Source organism: Takifugu rubripes, chromosome 3 (assembly GCF_901000725.2).
Source record: "Takifugu rubripes chromosome 3, fTakRub1.2, whole genome shotgun sequence".
Classification (NCBI taxonomy): domain Eukaryota; kingdom Metazoa; phylum Chordata; class Actinopteri; order Tetraodontiformes; family Tetraodontidae; genus Takifugu; species Takifugu rubripes.
The window spans coordinates 10007984-10025996 of record NC_042287.1 but is presented as its reverse complement, the minus strand read 5'-3'; the positions used below and the strand labels follow the sequence as shown (position 1 = coordinate 10025996).

General features: G+C 46.5%; 2 protein-coding genes across 2 annotated transcripts; both read left to right on the top strand.

Annotated features, from left to right (window-relative positions):
* The first annotated feature begins 273 nt into the window (after positions 1-273).
* lmbr1l (limb development membrane protein 1-like) lies at positions 274-8811 on the top strand. Its single transcript, XM_003963076.3, has 17 exons — positions 274-494; positions 2639-2723; positions 3613-3646; positions 3921-4060; positions 4317-4420; positions 4514-4637; positions 4722-4790; positions 4877-4941; positions 5025-5097; positions 5186-5272; positions 5353-5429; positions 5504-5581; positions 5659-5732; positions 5825-5915; positions 5999-6065; positions 6627-6788; positions 7289-8811. The coding sequence occupies exons 1-17, from the start codon at positions 432-434 to the stop codon at positions 7372-7374; spliced, it is 1479 nt and encodes a 492-aa protein (XP_003963125.2). The 5' UTR covers positions 274-431; the 3' UTR covers positions 7375-8811.
* A 3419-nt stretch (positions 8812-12230) lies between these two features.
* Positions 12231-16354, top strand: dhh (desert hedgehog signaling molecule). The gene is made up of 4 exons (XM_003963165.3): positions 12231-12504; positions 12727-13143; positions 14737-14998; positions 15070-16354. The coding sequence occupies exons 2-4, from the start codon at positions 12835-12837 to the stop codon at positions 15825-15827; spliced, it is 1329 nt and encodes a 442-aa protein (XP_003963214.2). The 5' UTR covers positions 12231-12504; positions 12727-12834; the 3' UTR covers positions 15828-16354.
* The last annotated feature ends 1659 nt before the right edge of the window (positions 16355-18013 follow it).

Below are 18013 nucleotides of genomic sequence, written 5' to 3'. Positions count from 1 at the left end.
CCTAATAAAACTACCCTGATTATTATAAAATCTCAGGTGATTTCATTTTCAGTATTGTAATTATTCGCTCCGAAATTACGCTTAAACTAAGTGCTTTTGTGCACTACATTATATTATTACACTGAAAATATATTAACACGATTAGAATAGTTCAGCAGTTAACACTCATGATCATTTCCGTTTACCTGCAGCACTCTTTAAACTTCCGCTTCCGGTGCCTATTTACCCCCGCCCCCTCGCTCGCCCCGCCCCCTGTTGGTCTCGGGGTTTTTGTTTTTCCCTCAGTGTCCTGTGGCGAGTGCAGCTGCATTCATAGACATGTAGTTCTACGTCTAGCACAAACGAAAGAGGATGCACCGACTTTTAACCTCACAACATCCCCATTCTCTTCAGCGCTTTTAAGCCTGAGGACTCAGTTATGCTCTCGGAGAATGGAAACGGACGACGTGTCGGTTAGAGAGCAACTTTTTCACAACCGTGTCCGGGAGACCATCGTAAGTAACCGTGATGCTAGCGCAACGGTCGGTTGTTCGTGCATCCGAGGGTCCATTCCCTCAACCTCGTTCCGGTTAAATAGCTACTGTAGCTTTTGTTTGGCGTTCAAATGATAGAAGTGGGGACTCTGATGCCGCCTGACACGGGTTGAAATCGATTTTAGGTGAAAGTTTCTCTACACGACGGTTTACGTGTGTGCGGGGCGGGTGTTGTTGCAGGATGCAGCTGGTCTCCAGGATCCTCGCAGATACATTTGACCAAATAACCTTTCTCTCCTGCACCCTTGCCGAATAAGAGCCATTTTTCTGTTCGAGTCATTGCTGTTTTGTAATGATCGCACCACATCACTTTCGCCTTTCCGGTTTGCAATAAAGATCAGCTCAGTTCCAACCAGACACGTTGCATTGACCCTTAACCCTGAATCTGACTTTATGGACAGTGTTTGAAGTCCTGTGCGTCAAGATGTTTCTACTGGTTTTTTTTTTAAATATACTTGTATCAAACATTGTGCCAATATTGTGATAGTCACTGTGATGCTTTTGAAAACAGCAGCCATGGAAACTAAGCACTTAATTGGCTCACTGTCAGCATTGTAATATTCAGATTGCTGTATGGGAGTAACTGGTTCCACCTCTGTCTTTCCTGCTTTGACACAGTCATGGAAAAAGTTGCTGGCTCAAGAGCAGCAAAATTCTCTTATCTGTCTATGAAAGTGCAACCAAGGATGAGATCTCTTTCCACATAAAGCTGCCTGCGTCCCCCTCTGACGATGCCATTTTCTTTTTGGTAGGTCGTACCTGGGGCGCCAGATTATGTGGCCCTTCTATTTAAGCGTCCTTGGTCCGTCCTTGTCCCATTCACCCAAAGACCTAATGCTATTTGCCGACACCCGCGTCTTAAGCCACTGCGTTGGCTTCCAGTTTGTAGCTAATCTCATCTCTCTGTTCCAACACTGTCAGCTATACTGCATCGCTTTAGGTCAGGCCCATCGTTGATCATTATCTTGTGAATGGAGCTGTGACGTTTATGTAAACGCTAGCATTGTAAAGGGAGGTACGGTAGTATAGGCTGTTTTTCTTTTATGACAAATGTGCAGCTGATTCAGAGTGTCTCAGACCTTTTGTTAACGCTGATTTATTAGCTAAAAGTCTGAAGGAGTGTGGCACAAAAGCTTGGTCATTTACTGGTAAACAAAGACCAGCACATTCTCCCTGGATATTTATCTGGACCAAAGTCCATGAAACAAACCTCGACAAGCCAATTGCATGTGCACAAATTAACACAAGGTCACTTCCTTATTTTGTGTATTTGAAAGTGTGCATCCACAATAATATCCGTGCAGATGCTCAATTTCCTTTACGTTTTTTACACAGGCATGTTTTATTTCCAGTTCTCTACTTTGCCTCAGTCTGTCTCTTATTTTATCCTCTGCCGTCTTACCAAATTAGAGGCTAGAATTGAACAATTTAGCCCGCTGAGCTGATTAGTGATGTATAATAGTCTATTGTTGCCTGCGTGATTTAGCGAATGTTTGTGGTCATTCTTGCCAACACAGCAAAACTCCACGTATTTCTCAACAGATGCTGGTTAGTTTCCTGTCCTTTACCAAAATGCCTGGCAGTAAAAAAGAATATCTGCAGCAAGCGCAGGTCGCTGCTGATCATCTGAGAGGTCCTGGTTGAAGCTGTGCAGCTGTTTTCTGTTGTAAAACACATCATCATCATCGTCACGAAGGGTGGATTTATGGACTCGTTGTATTATTTGGTGTGACAACATAAGATGTGATTAGTGAGTTTTGCCAGACAGCCCAATGTCCCATGAAAATGGGTTTAACCTAAATATGTGTTGGGGTTGTGGGGGGGGGGGGGGGGTCTCCTTTTTTGCCCTCCATAATCCTTCTGGGTTCAGTTTGAGAGTAGAATCAACAGGGTCCATCTGTCACTGTCTCCATCACGGCAGGTCTTTGCTATATGGGAAGAATCATTTGCATTTCAGCAACACATCTTCTTACTTCTTTGTGCTTATCTTCCCAGAAGGTACACGCTGTACCTTGAGGAACAAGAGTTAGTCTTATTTTTCGTGATGGCGTTTAATGCAGACGTGCAAGTTGAAGATGCATGAAACACCTTTGTGTCTCCTGCAGATCTGTGTCCTCCTGTTTACGTGCCTTTACATCGTCTGCTATCTCATATTGACTCATTTCAAGAAGACTGCAGAGTTTGTCACAGGTGAGTTTGTCATATATTCTATACATTTATTTACTATTCTATGTATTTCTATAGAGTCGACCAGTTCAGTATTTCTGTATAAAAGTGATGTTTAGACAACTGCGGTTGTAGATTGGACCGAAGCCGTCCAGATGTCCTAAAAATGTTACGCAACACGCGTCCAGCCTCTCCAGGAAGTATCCCCGTAGATTAGAAGGTGGAGGGGGAGTGAACAATGTTGCTCTAAGATAAACAGCGCTTCACTTGTAGCTGAAGGCTGCTCAGTTGGTTTAACATCAGGATGATTTGACTGTGGGAAATATTTCTAAAATATGATATTAGACTGGGTTCTTATTTTCTCTTATTAAAAAGGTTCCCTCTGACTGTTGGGTTACATAAGGGATCTCATAACCCCCCCCCCCCCCCCCCCTTAGCATTGAAAACAGATGTAGAATGTTCAGCCCTGGATTTGATTAGAAGTTGGGAGAAACCAGTTTTCTGCTGGGAGAGCATCAGTCACACCAACAGCAGTTGTCATAAACATGTGCAGCAACAACAATGGAGCAGTTTTGGCCTGAAGCTAAGTGACAGTTGCGCAACGCCACTCTGCAGGACTGGTTTATGCTCCTCGGCCTTTGCTCCTAATCCACATCTGTGCTGAAGCTTGTATGACGGGGGAACGACATCAATTGCTCGCTTTCCGTGCCCACCTTGTGTACTTCAGTTCAAACCAGCCAGGGCTTGAACAAAATGTTCCCAACATTCTTTGCAGTTGTAAACCTCATGATTCCAGACAGCTTTCCCCCCCCTTCGATGACAGAGACCCGACAGGTCGTCTGCACTGCTCTGACTTTTCAGTTGTCTTCCTAAAGACGACCCAGTCACCTTTTGCTGTGTTTCTCCCTTTCAGAGGACATTGAAGATGCCACCGTCAACAAGATTGTGTAAGTAAAAATCACAAATGATTAACCCAGCCCTGTCGACAATGTCTCTTAGCATGACGCGTTTGCGGCCTGAAGTCAGCAGGCTGCAGCTTTATCGCCGCGTCTTCGCCGGCGTTGGTTCTGAACGGGGCACGGCCGTGTCACTCTGCCCTTTGCCTGCACACGCTGGCGTTGTTGCCTCATCCCACACAAGCTTAGCCTTTCACCCAGGTTCTGCTGTTCAACACAAACCCACGTGACCTCACCAGCGGCTTCTCTGCGTCTCTCCCTGCAGGTTGTGGCTGTGCACGTTCACGCTGTCTGTCGCCGTGTGCGCTGTTCTTCTGCTGCCCATTTCTATCCTGTCCAATGAGGTGCTGCACAGCTTCCCTCACAGCTACTACATGCAGTGGCTCAATGGATCTCTTATCCACGGTACGTTTTACTCTTCTCTGTCAAATGGATTGTGGATGGTTGTCAGTGGGTTTGTTTTAATTAACTATTGACAGCAACCAGCTAATCAATGCAAATGTGTGCTAATGGATCAGCTGTTTGGCCTCTGTTCATTGTTGCAAGAGATTTTGTTTAATCTATGTGTTTAGTTTGATGTGGTGGCTAGCCATTTACCACAATTCAGCCATTGAAGCTCAGGTAGTACCGGTACTTAAACTGAAGATTCTTTTCTCCTCAGGATTATGGAACCTAGTTTTCCTTTTCTCCAACTTGTCCCTGGTCTTCCTCATGCCCTTCGCCTACTTCTTCACGGAGTCAGAGGGGTTCGCAGGCTCTAAGAAGGTAGCGACAATTAGCGTAGCGATGGAAACCCTCAAATAAAGGCTGAAATGTACTGGTCATTTGTGCGTGAACCCGGGGATCCTGTTTCCGCAGGGTGTCATGGCGCGGGTGTATGAGGCTGTGGTGTTGCTCTTGCTTCTCGCTCTGCTCGTCCTGGGCATCGTGTGGGTGGCATCAGCTCTGCTGCACGACAACCTTGCCAGGAAGAGTCTCTACGGTAAGCAAAACGCCTTAAAATGTTCTCAGAAGCATTTTTTCTATTGGAATTTAATGGCCTTGTCTGTGCTGCTGTGAATTTCAGATCTGTGGGAGTATTACCTTCCATACCTCTACTCTGGCATCTCTCTGTTCGGAGTCCTGCTGCTCTTGTGTAAGTTTATCTGAATGTCAATAACATGCAGCCACAGAGTGTATTTCAGTGCATTTGACCGCATATTTGTCTGTATTTTCTCTTAGTGTGCACTCCCTTTGGGTTGTCCCGAATGTTCAGTGTGACCGGGAGCCTCCTGGTCAAACCAAGGGTGCGTAAAAAGCCCCGCCTTTAATTTGAAATCCATGTATTGTGGGCGTTATTCTCACACCAATATTTGTTGATCACTTTCAGTTGTTGGAGGATGTGGAAGACACTTTAAGCTGCACCGCGTTCGAGGAAGACTACCTCTCGAGGAAACTTAACTGTTAGTATTTTACCGTGTATTTTCACCACGTTGTTTGCGGTGGACATTTTCAGCTTTAAGAGTGAATGATTTTTTTGTGTGATTGTAGCGAGTACAGCGTCATGCTGGGTTAAGATGAATATGGAGGCAATGCAGAAGGAGTACCAGGCAGTCCACAACAAGCGCCTCTCTCTAGGTGAGACTGAATGGAGGAACAGTACCAGCTGGGTTTCTGTCAACAGGTTTATCATCACCTTTCTTCCTACGTCCTCACAGAAATGCGTAGGAAGGCTTCGCCGTGGCAACGCAACCTGGGCTACCCACTGGCCATGCTAACGCTCCTCGCCCTGACGGTATTAGCATTTAGTTATGAATTTATTTGACAGTGATGAGTCTTTCATATTAAATACATGTATGATCCTTCCAGGTGATGTGTGTACTCATGGTCTGTATTAACGTGTTGGAGTTGCTCCTGGATGAGGCGGCTCTGCCCAGAGGAATGGAGGTGAGGGTATAACCAGGAGGATCACTTCATGCTCATGGTGTTGCAGTCCTTCATCAGTGTGTTCCTCTGTGCTTTAGGACCCTCACCTGGGGATGGCTTCTTTCTCCATGTTCGGTTCACTGGGTGCTGCAGTTCAAGTCCTCCTTATTCTGTATCCTTTATTGATCCGTTTCTTCATGATTTTTGCCATTTCTGTGTGTATTTTAATGTCTTTTCTGATGTTATCCTTAACATGGGACTCAGCTATCTAATGGTGTCATCAGTGGTTGGTTTCTACAGTTCTCCTTTCTTCACTGGCATCCTGCCTCGCTCGAAGGACACCAACCTCACACAGGTCCCTGATGTTTACCGATCCCACGCTGCACATTTCCTCACTCCTGAGAAGTGGAGCTGATTTCATTCTCTATTTGGTTTCAGATCATTGCAAACTGCATGTCACTGCTCATCCTCAGCTCAGCGCTTCCAGTCTTTTCACGCATAATTGGTAACGACAGATTTACCCAAAACGTTAAGCTGTACTCCAATTTCACAATAGTAATGGTTGCAACAAACACTGTTTTGCCTTTATGTCTCACAATGTCCATTAGTGAATGCATATTCTATAATATGAGCGATATATTTTATATACTGAAGTCAAAACTCAATTGTTAGCTTTGGCTAGTTAAAAAGGCCCAGGTTTGCAAGCAATCATGAGGTGTTTTAGGTATTCAGATCATTTAATTCTGCTATCAGTCAGAAGGGTGACTTCTCGTTTTTCCGCCGACGGTTTTGTAGGAACATAGAGAAGATAACAGTGTAGCCCTCCAGTAGATCCAACAAAGGAGCAAGGTCCAACTCTTTAAATGGGGAGACAGTGAAGGACATCCAGCATTCATGACCGTGCTGCCATTTGCTGAAATTTAAAACAAAATACTGCACCTCCTCAGCACTTGCAGTTCAAACAATTCCCGCAAGGGGGCGACCACTCACTATGATCGCTGTATTAGTGAAGTCTGGCTTAACAGTTCATTCACAAGTTAAGTAACATTTTATTATGTTTTACTAGGCATCACTCGATTCGATCTCCTGGGAGACTTTGGGCGGTACAACTGGCTCGGTAACTTTTATGTTGTGTTCCTGTACAACATGATGTTTGCTGGACTCACCTCTGCCTCCCTGATCAAGACCTTCACCTGGGCGGTCCAGAGAGAGCTCATCCGTGCCTTTGGTGAGTTCTACTGTCATTTTCACCATCTGAGGAGTTTCTCTTAAGCGTATATCTTACAGCGTTGCTTTCAATTTGAGTTGCTGTGTCATAAGTTTTCCCACCTTTGGCTCCACTTCCCGATGGGCAGGTCTCTCTTCCTCAGATAGAAAGAATACAATCCTTTCAGGAAAGTATGAAAGGACAGGAGGAGATTCAGACTCCCTCGGGGGCCTTCAGGCACACCACCCTAGACCCCTTGCAGCACACACACCCTTTACCCCTCCACCCAATACAAACAAGAGCTTGGACACGCCAAACACACACATACACGCAAGTCCCTTCCTCACAGCCCAGATAGCATCTCTGCACAGTAGGGGCTCTACCACTGCTTTTTACTTAACTTTGTGTTGTGATTAATAGACTTTTGTTTCAGCCGAATCGTGTTTTTCTTAGTTGTCGCATTTCTCTGCTCCATGTTGTCATTACACACAATAAACCGGTGTTTTTTTGTCCCTTTGTAGGTCTCCACCGACTGCCTTTAACCATGTCACGCTCCACCGTCCCCTTCAGACTGCTTCTGGCCAGTGGGCTCTCTAAAATCCACTGATTTTTTTTTATTTTTATTTTAATATATATATATTTTTTTTTTAACATTGCCATCACTATTTCTGAGGCAGCAGGAACTCAGCAACTTTAAAAGTACCCCCGCTGGATTAAAAGCAGTTTGGTCTCAGTGCCAGTCAGCAGGGTCTTCCACTGCAAAGAGACTGGAAAAAGGTGACCTGTGAATCATCACATCCTTCAGCGGGAGCTAATCACCAGTACAACAGTTGTCATAGTGACAGCTGTAATGAGAAGAAAAGGGATTTGTCTTTCTGCAGTGGACAAAAACAGGACAAACCCTCTAAAACTGAGCCCCAGTTGAGGGCTGTTGCTCTGCTGACATGTTTAAAATCAGTAGAGCTATTTTAAATATGACACTGTGACATAATTTCCTGCTGCAGGGTTGTCTGAGCTCTCCCTCAGCTTCCCTCTCTGGAGTTGCATCTCTATTTTAAGACTGCAAATCTTGCTTCCATCTGGCGGTTCGTTCTGCATCTGTGTTCATAAATGAGAGGAAGCCGGTGTCGAGTTGAGCGGACACAAGTCGATCTCAGAGATCTGCAGGTTGCGTAGGGAAAACGAGAGTGAGGTAATCGTCTTATTATTGCCTTACGCCTTCTACAATCTCCATTTACGTTCGCCGCTAGTTTCTGTGGTATTGTAAGCTTATTTGTTCTGAAGAGTTTCAGAACCAAGATTATATTGAGACTTTCACGTCGTACTGCCATTTAACGTTTAGTGCGAGTGAGGCGTGTCTGCCTTCAACCAATCAAACTGTGAACTGTAACCTTTTGTGGGAAAGTGCAATACTTTTTTTTTTAATGGGCACACTTTTTAATGTGGAAAACTATTTAGATTTTTCTGTGATTTCTTTTCAACTGAAGTGTTTTTATTAGTTTTATTTTTGTTGAGTAGATTCCAAATGCTTTCAGATGCAACTGTCAATCAGTCTTTAAAGGTGTTGTATTTTCACTTGAATTTGAATGCATGTGGTGCATCGTGTCTCCTCATCCTCCTCGCTGGGGGTGACTCTTCATCACGGTTTAGCTGCTGTATCAGCAGGATATGAGCTGGTGTCCGACCAGCAGGGGGCGGTGTTTCTCAAACACCCGCGACTGTGAGGCCCCGCTCTGGTTAATTTGATTATACTGTATAAGCAAGCTAAAGTTGGCTTATTTTACTTAATTTGGGAAATTTCCTTTAATTTTCTGTACAGTTTTTACTGTTATCTATGCACAGTATGGGCTCTGTAATTCTTGTCCTCAGGATTTTTAACTCTTATTAGAAATGATGCCACGGAGCCAAAAAATGTTTTTCTAACTGTAAAAAGTAGTGTTTGTTGTTTACCTTTTTGAAACTCCTCTGTTTAAGGTTTACTGATCTGACAATATATTGATTTATTGTATTGGGGAGAAGCAATAAAAATCTTCCCCAACTTCTACATTTTGTCTTCTCTGATGCTGCATTTGTTACATATTTGAGACAGAACTGCACTGTAGCTGCTTTGTGTGTGTGTATGTATGTGTGTGTGTGTGACTGGTGAACGCTGACATCCCCCCCACCACCACCCTTTTGTTGCACTTCTTTTAATCAGCAGCAGAAGAAAGCCATATTTTGGCATGTTTGTCAGCGGCGTCCATCCAGGACGCCACCCCAGCCGTAGCCCACGCTTTCCCTACTGATCCAACCGCCTGATAATCAGGAGAAGCAACACCGTCTCGCCGTTAGACCTTTATGTCCACGCCACCCGCCCTCCTCCTTTCTTCTGTCCTTCTCCCTCATTCATTTCCTTTTCTGTTTCTGAAGTCATTTTAACAAAATGCCGACTCTGATTAATTTCTCCCCCTTGATTTTTTGTTTTCATTGCTTGTTTTCTTTCTTTGGATGTTTTAATTAAGGCTTTTTGCGTGTGTGCGCGCACGCGTGCTCGATTGTTTTCGAGTCCATTTCCCCTTTTGCAAAGGAAATGGACTCAAACTGGAACTTTTTTTCATCTAGAGACCCTCTGAGGAAGCAGCACATTTAAGAAGCGTGTAAGAGAGAAGCCAGTGTGTGTCCATAGAAAAGTGTATTTCTGACCCCAAAAACAGCTGAACTATTTATATACAAATTGATTATGATCTTTATCTCCCAAATAAAATTAGTAATCACCTGACCTTGATTTTGATGCGTGATTAAACATGGCGGCGGTGGCGGCGGCAGCATGTAAATGTGCGCTACACGCTATCGGACAGGAGATGGGAGACATGCGACGCGTTATCTTTATTGTCAAAACACCAGAATGAAGCGGGAAAAGGCCCAGATTAGCTCAGCTTTTGAAGTCGGTGCCAAAGTGCATTAACGCTGTTATTCCCTGGTTTTGTGCGCTTGCATAATGCAGAACCCCTCACAGGAAAAGGCGAGACTCGCTCGCTAATCAACTGATAATGGATAATGGTCACACACTTGTCTGTTTGCAGTAGCCACCCGACATGCTGCGTGCACACTCACGGCACGCTCGCCTCACACGGCTGGCTGGGGCACAGCTTTTTACAGTAAGACGGACTGTTTCTTTTTCTTTTAAGGAGCCAGAACAACTTTCAGTCTGTCTTTTTTTCGACATAGGTAATTAAAATGTATGCATTTGCATTCAGTCCGACTCACAGAACGTATAGTAACTCTCACACCTGACCTTTTGACCTGTGGGTCTGGTGCCAGGAAATTCCACCCTTCTTGGGCTATTGTCCACTCCAGTCCAGCATCACCTTTGCACGAGCTTGCTGCTGCTTTCTTCAGTCAAGTGTGGGTGAAATGATTCGTTTGTGGGGGTCAAGATTCCTACATGTCACCCCTAAGTCCATCGCGTGGCTCACGCAGAACCGGTTGGAGCCATAAAGATGCCTGATAACCGAATTTAAAAGAGATCGGTGCGGCGAACGTGCCGTGGCTACAGCAGAGCGAGCCGCCCTGCCTCTTCCTGCGCTGATAACGTGCCGAGGGACGGTGAAGCGGGACACACGCTGGTGGGCACCGACACCAGATGTGTGTGTGAGGACACAAGGTGTCGGTTCTTTGCTTTCTATCTGCCAGCCCCCCTCCTGGTGGCCTCCATCTGAGGAAGCCATTCTTGTCTATTCAGCACCAGAAGAACCACGACAAACACTTGAGTTGGAACAGCCATTGTTTAAAACTTACATGAGGGTGTCATCTATCTATAGCTTTAGGCACATTTCTGCAGAAATATGAACAGAAACTTTAGTTCCACATAACCACATATAGAAAAAAGAAAAGATTTTATGAAATGAAACAAATTACTCACATTTGATTGACTAACCCCAAACCTTAGTCAATTATCTGGAATATTACATCGCTAAAGTACTATAATGAGAGGGAAAAGTCATATTTTACATCAGAAATTTGATCTTATGACAGTGAAAATGTATTTTATTTGTATTACATTTGGAGACCAAAGTCAGGCTTTTTTCCCCTCCAAACTTTGCTTTGAAAATTCTGTCAAACAAAACTCACTTTCCTGATGAAGAAGCCTAAGTCCTGAGAATAATCAAGGGCAAAACTCTTTCGTGAATCAATTTCAAATGTTTAAAAGTGACAGCCATGTTCTAAAATGGGGATCATCATCAGTGGAGTGATCAACAGTCGCGATGTGACTCTGCAGGGAAACAAACCCTTCACTCGGCTCCGTCCTCCCATCCTGAAGCAAAGCGATAAAAAGCCTGGAGGAGACAGCAGGGAGGAGGACGGCGGCACCAAAATAAAATGAAATCAATTCATAATCATGGGTTTATTTCCACCTCTGACCCACAGATGCCTGCTGGCTTCCTCTCCCCTTCATGTCCGATGGAAATCTCTGCTGTTTGAAGTGGCAGCGGCGGGTAATTGTGGATTTGAACGTGTTTGTTGATTTTTGCGTGATTGAGTCAGTCCCCGCGTTTGTCGCCGAGGCTATCTCTCATCTCTGCAGACTTTGGGCTTTTGTTCGTGTTTATCGTGCGGACAGGAAGATGCAGAGAGACGGCTTGGCCTGCGCCCGCCCCTCCCGCCGGCATCCTGGGATCTTCTGGAAACTTCCCTCGCAGGGACGCGGTTCTGGGGCCGCCATGGAGCTCAATGACCTCCGTCTGATCACCACACTCTGGAGCAGCTTTAGCTCCCAGTTGCACAAGCAAACTGAAACAATGATGATGGATCCTTAACTGCCCCGGGAAGCTGCAAATAGGACGGCGACCCTCTTTGACCTTCAACTCATCATTAACTTGAGCTTCCGTGTGCGATTACAGATGTCAGGCCCCGCAGACAAAGCAATTCCTTTGCGTTACTCTGCTCTGTCTTTGGAATTATCTGACACATTTTTATGGCTCCCCCATCTATTGTTCAGTGATGGATAAAAACAAGATGTTGTTTTGTGGCCAGAGTGGGAGTTCCCAGCAGAAAAAGGTCTTGGGTGCGCTGGGTTCAAGGGGGTCAGGCTGGCTCCCAATAACACAGGAAGGCAACGCAGTCGGGGGTGTCAAGGCTGGACACTCGTGTTCCCTCTCAGACCCTCACCTTCAACTCCATCTATTATTAACATAAGCACCACAGATCCCCACACACACACACACACATACACACACGCCCGCCTCGATGAAGCGGATGAGAGGACGGAAGAGTGTTGGTTCGGTGTTACTGGGAAATAATGTGCAAAAAATGTGTTCAGTGTTTTTTTTTTTTAGTTTAAGCTTTAAATATTAGGATTTGACGCCCTTACACTTTTAAGAGGTCACAGGTGGGTGGTGGTGGCGGTGGTTGGGGGGGGGGGGGGTCACCATGCAGACACTGAGCAGGCTGATCATATGCTCTTTGTAAGGTTGAATTGGAGGCGTGTGCAGTCAGAGAGGGAGCGCGCAGAGGAAGGGAGGGCAATCTCGTCCCGACGCTAATAAGACCCAATGGCTGGTGCAAGGTGGCCAGCAGCACCGCAGCGCGACACAAGGCGCCGGACCGGGCAAGCACAAGGCGACAGACACCTCTGGATGGACAGAGAGGATGAGGGCGCGTCGGGAGCGCAGCTAAGAACCGCGGTGTGTCGACCGGACCTTTGGTTCGCGTCCGTTTGCGCGCCAGTGTCAGAGGAGCCGACGCGGAGAGAGAAGCGGTAAGTGAGCAGCGATTCACCTGTGTCAGGAGTGGCACCTGCAACCGACGCGAGAGGAGTGACTTTTACTTCTGCGGGACTTTAGACGCTGCTGGAAGTGGATTTTAGATTTTAGGTGGAACTTTAAAGCAGCAACAGCCGTTTTTAAGGTGTTAACATGCAAGAGAAATAAGGAATGTCCAAACATTTAGCAGGTTTTTGTGGTATTATTGTTCATTTTAGAAACCACATGATTTGGAATGGACCAAGATTTGCCTCTCACTCACATGCTATTAAACACCTGGAGCTGGGGTATCACTGTGAACCACTGATTCCTGGGAACCGGCCCCAATGAAGCAGTGTTGGTGGGCGCGCCTGGCACAGGTCAGCCTGCTGGCTGCGTGGAGCTGCGTATGGCTGGTACAGGGGTGCGGGCCTGGGCCCGGCTACGGTATCCGCACCAGGCCCCGGAAGCTCAAGGCCATGTACTACAAGCAGTTTTTCCCCAACCTGTCTGAGAACAACTTGGGCGCTAGCGGACGAGCGGAGGGCAAGATCACGCGCAACTCTGAGCGCTTCAACGAACTGGTGTGCAACTACAACCCAGACATCGTGTTCAAGGACGAGGAGAACACCAACGCAGACCGCTTCATGACCAAGGTGAGGCTGGTTCATGGCTGAAATTGACCCTCCACCCATGTATTGACAGGAAGCTGTAGGTTGGAGGATGCTCTTTCAGTGGTGTCACTTTAAAATCACTCCCCACCAACCCTTTATTTCAGATAGGCTCATTAAATTCTTTGTCCTCATCCTTAATATCAAGTCTCCCTGACAAAAAGTGGATCCAGGGTAAGAGTGGGCACACTTTAACAGAGTTCCCTCCTCCCGTTTCTAGAGATAAGAGGGTCGGGGTGTAATCCAACACTCCCCTTTAAGCGAATCGAGAAGGCTTCCTTTTAATGTTTAACCAGAGCCTTTACTATTAAAAATCAAACTCTTCCTGTGGCAGGTTGCTGAGAACTGGCCACAAAATGGCTCCTGAGTTTAAAGTCTCTAACATCTTCTGAGGAGAAAGGTGTGTGATTTACTCAGAGAGCCTGGCGGGTTTGTGAGAAAGCAGCGACCTTTGGGATTGTTTCAGGTATAAATGTGCGTTCGGTCCCTTCCCACCGCATAGTCTCTGTGTGTGTGTGTGTGTGTGTGTGTCTTCGATGCCCGGTTTGAGTGTGTATGTGTGCCCCTCATTTGCCCAGATGTAAAATACTGTATGCTCTTTGTGCGTCACTTGGAGACCAGAAGGGGTCGCCTATACAGAATTCCCGCTCGCTGAAGTAATGTCACCGTTGGAAAAGCCGCTATTGTGGTTCCGACAATGAAACGCCTCTGTGCCGGCAGAAAAATGTAGCCAGTTTGTTTTCTGTGCCTCTCACTTTCTCACTCTTTCTGTCACATTCCCAAGTCCGTGCCCATACATTCCTGCCCTCTGCCCTCTCTCTTTACTCCAAACCTTGACCCTTAGGCTGCAAATGCTTCCTTCTCACCCGGCTCCCGTCACTCCCGCTCCCTTTCCCAAACGGCTCTCTTCCAGATGAGCCCAGGCAGAAGATGATAATGAGTGCATGGTTGCGGTTGTCGCATTTTCCCAACCTATTATTTTGTGACAATGTTGTCAAAGACTGTAACATCTCAGGACATGTGGGTGTCGCGAGGCACCGCCAAAATTTCCGAGAAACCTATATGCCTGGGGAGGCAGAGAATGGCCTTGATTATTCTGTCACCCTGGAGAGGAATGTGCCACACTGGCTACAGTAGCTTTGTTCTATGCCCCGACTGCTCCGGCAAGGCCGAGACAGAACGTAGGAGAGCGGAGGAGGAACTGTCGGGGCTCTAACCTGAGAGCCTGGGATTGTGCAACCGTGTGAGCGACACTGAACTAAATCCGTGAGGCGCTGCCGTACGCTCAAGTCTGGCATTTCCTCCACAGAATTAATAATTAAACGTGTCTTTTTAAGGCAATTAGGCAATAACTACAATCAGTTTGTCAAACTGGAGTTCAACTTTAACACTTATTCAATTTTGATGGGAAATCCGACGTAGCAACTGGTAGCGGCGTGAAAAGAGCAACGGCTAAAACAAAAACTGCAATTAAAGCCTGTTAAAAAGGGTTCAAATGAAAAAAGCAACTGTATTGTATTTGCTACGCTAATGTTCATTACAAACACTATAACAATCTTTCTCCCTTGGTTACCATAGCGATGTAAGGACTGTCTGAACAGGCTAGCCCTTGCTGTGATGAACCAGTGGCCAGGGGTGCACCTGAGAGTGACAGAGGCCTGGGACGAGGACGGGCACCACCCTCCGGGCTCCTTGCACTATGAAGGCAGGGCCGTCGACATAACCACTGACGACAGGGAGACGGAGAAGTATGGCCTCCTGGCTCAGCTGGCCGTGGAGGCCGGGTTTGACTGGGTCCACTATGAGTCCAAATATCACATCCACTGTTCAGTGAAAGCCGGTGAGTCGAAGGGTAGCGAAGACGCCGGTGGGGCCCGCGCCACACGTCTGATCATCTCTCCCTCTCTGCAGATCACTCCGTTGCTGTGGAGAAAGGGGGCTGTTTTCCCGGCTGGTCCAGGGTGACCGTCGCCGGAGGTTTCCAGAAGAGCCTGTCGTCGCTGACCCCCGGGGACCGGGTGATGGCGCTCTCGGAGACAGGCCAGGTGGTGTTCAGCCCAGTGCTCCTGTTTCTCCACCGGGATCCAGAGAGCAGGTGGAGGTTCCTCTCTCTGCAGACGGAGGATGGTCGCAGATTGGCCGTCACCCCACATCACCTGGTCTTTTCCGACGCTCACTGCGGACCCGACAGCAGTCAGTACCAGGCGCAGTTTGCCAGCAGAGCCCAGACAGGGACATGCGTCCTCGTCCATACGGCGGGGGGCGAGGTACATCCATCTCGCATCGTCTCCATCACGGAAGAAGAGAGCGTGGGTGCGTACGCGCCCCTGACAGAAGCTGGGAGTGTGTTCGTTGACGGGGTGCTGGCGTCCAGCTACGCGCTGGTGGAGGACCACCGACTCGCCCACTGGGCATTCGGACCCGTGCGGCTTCTCTCCTCCGTCAGCCAGCTTCTTTGGGCAGAGCCTGAAGAGCGGAGCGATGGGAGTAAAACACCGCTGCAGCCACACGCTTTGGTCAGAGGCGACAGAAAAGTGTGCGCGAGGAACCGTACGAGCGTTCGGAGCGAGGCAGGCCCACGGGGACGGACGTCTGAGGTGCACTGGTATGCTCAGCTGCTGCACAGACTCGGATGGATCGTTTTAAACCCAGACTTATTTCATCCTTGAAGCTATAGAATCCATACTGTGCGTAATACACTGCTCAGTGTTAACTTGACACTAACTTTTCTCCTCTTCAGTACAATAAATGCACTAAAGTGACTCACTCGCTTTTTGTTACCATTGTTTGCATCATGCCCTGATATAATAACTGATATTTTATAAAAGCTGAAGAATGGTTACCATTTTAGAGACTATTTATAATTCAATTTATTTCTTTATATATATTCTAATGGGATAGGAATGGATTTTCCCATATGAATGAAAGCTTTATTTTTGTACCAGCTGAAACATAATATATACCTATTTTATGTTAATTACACCCCATTAGTTGTATTTTAAGGTCACAGAAAACATTAAAATGAAGCGAACTTGGTCTGTCTTGCTAACACGTCCGTCCATTTGCATGTTCCATACTCGGGAGTGTGCGAAAGATCATTTCTGTAGGTCTCAGCTGAGAATAATGAGCTCAGGGGCTGCAGCGGAACTGTTGTTCAACAGGCTGGCTGGTTAATAAAAAACTACGATGTGCTTAATACTTTCCCACTGCGCTGCCACCTTAGAGGACAATCGTTTATTTACTTTAAGGAATCTATGTGAATTCTTACAATCTCTGAGGATGTCTAGAATAAAAAGAAGGCTTTTTATTTTTGGTCACCAGCTTTATAATTGCTCACTGGTTTAACAGTCCTTTGCTTAATTTCTACCACTTTGCATCTCACATTATCATTCTGTTTAATAATGTTTCCAGCCCTGTTTTTATTCGTAAATTAAATCATGATTTTAAACGTATTAAAACTTCATGAAATCCTTCCACGGCTGGAGGCGATATTTGGGGAAAGCGCGCCGCCTGGTGGCGAAACAGATGCAGGCCGATTGTTTGCTTGTCAATCATTTCTCAAGGTTGTTGTGTATTATCTATTAGTATTCCCGTGTTATCAATAAAGGACGTTATAGCTTATTTATGAAAGAAGAGAAAATAAAAATATATGCAGAAGAGTATTTATCTGTGGAAAAAATACACACGAGCAGATAAAGTGCGCTCTCCTCTGTTGTTAACATCTGTGGAGGTATTTCTAGGGGATTATCCTTGAGATGCAGGAGGCAGATGGCAGATGGGAAAGCATCGGCTCTGCTGACTATCCAATAAGAAGCCAGCAGTGGCCTAATCCCACCCTCCGTATGCGCCCGACAGCCAATGGGTTGGTGTCCGCCATCCAAGCTTTGGCCCCCCCTGCGCCCAAAATCTAATCTAATCTCGTTTAAACTGAACGTGGAATGAAGTAATCCTGTCAGAGGGACGAGCAGTAACCTCCTTTCCGAGCAGGAGCCTGCGTTTCAGAGAGAAATGTTGGTTCGAGCAGCAGTTTCAGCAAACTTTCGGTGACAAACTCTGCATAATTCATTCATTCGGGGGGAAAAAATCATCTTATGTAACAATTTTCCAATGAGAGCAGAAAGGCACAAACCTAAAATTCTCCTGACTGGCCTGAATAAATGAGTATTTCCATTCACGGCGCACTTTGGCAGGTTTTGTCGGCTCGCACTACGCGAGTTTAATAACCCAAAAACACCACATGGAGCTAATCGGTGCCGCACACAGGTTAGACGTGTTTCCGCACTTAAACTGCAAAAGGAATACCCAGAATTCCGGTACTCATGCAGAGACCGGCTGCAGCAGGTGGCCGTTCAGGTCCACATCACCTTTACATCAGTGTTTTTTCCCGCCTAACATGGCCGCCGTTTGGCCGCAGGGCTCGTCAGAGAATATAAAGTAGCTGCTGTAGATTAAATCACTGACCTTCTCGTAATGGGACACACTGTTACTCAATCTAATTTTCTGTGAGTTCACGGGATCGTTCCAATGACATCCAGGCCCGGGCTGTGTGCGCTGCCCCCGGGCCTTTTTTGCGGCCAGTGAATGGAGATTAATGTGCAGTTGGGTTTTCCGAGAGCTTTGCGGCTGCGGCCGGCAGAACAATGGATGCGTTTGATGTGGGGAGAAAGTTTCTGGTGGGCTGTTTTTGCACGTTGTCAAAACTGAAATGCTCTTCCCAAACAGTCATCTGTTGTGGGTCATTTGTGGGGTTTTCTGACGTTTTCTCACACTGATAAGGGAAGTAAAAGGTCAACGAGCCCTGGCCCAACATGACCCTTTAGGCTGCTCATCCCCAGCAAAATACGATGAGTAATAT

What these genes read in the sequence shown, in the direction of transcription:
- lmbr1l (XM_003963076.3), top strand. Translation starts at nt 432, where the DNA reads ATGGAAACGGACGACGTGTCGGTTAGAGAGCAACTTTTTCACAACCGT. An exon ending in ACCGTGTCCGGGAGACCATC is followed by an intron (nt 495 to 2,638) that starts GTAAGTAACCGT and finishes TGTCTCCTGCAG; the next exon opens with ATCTGTGTCCTCCTGTTTAC. An exon ending in CCTCTCGAGGAAACTTAACT is followed by an intron (nt 5,098 to 5,185) that starts GTTAGTATTTTA and finishes GTGTGATTGTAG; the next exon opens with CGAGTACAGCGTCATGCTGG.
- dhh (XM_003963165.3), top strand. Translation starts at nt 12,835, where the DNA reads ATGAAGCAGTGTTGGTGGGCGCGCCTGGCACAGGTCAGCCTGCTGGCT. An exon ending in CAGACCGCTTCATGACCAAG is followed by an intron (nt 13,144 to 14,736) that starts GTGAGGCTGGTT and finishes TGGTTACCATAG; the next exon opens with CGATGTAAGGACTGTCTGAA. An exon ending in CCACTGTTCAGTGAAAGCCG is followed by an intron (nt 14,999 to 15,069) that starts GTGAGTCGAAGG and finishes CCCTCTCTGCAG; the next exon opens with ATCACTCCGTTGCTGTGGAG.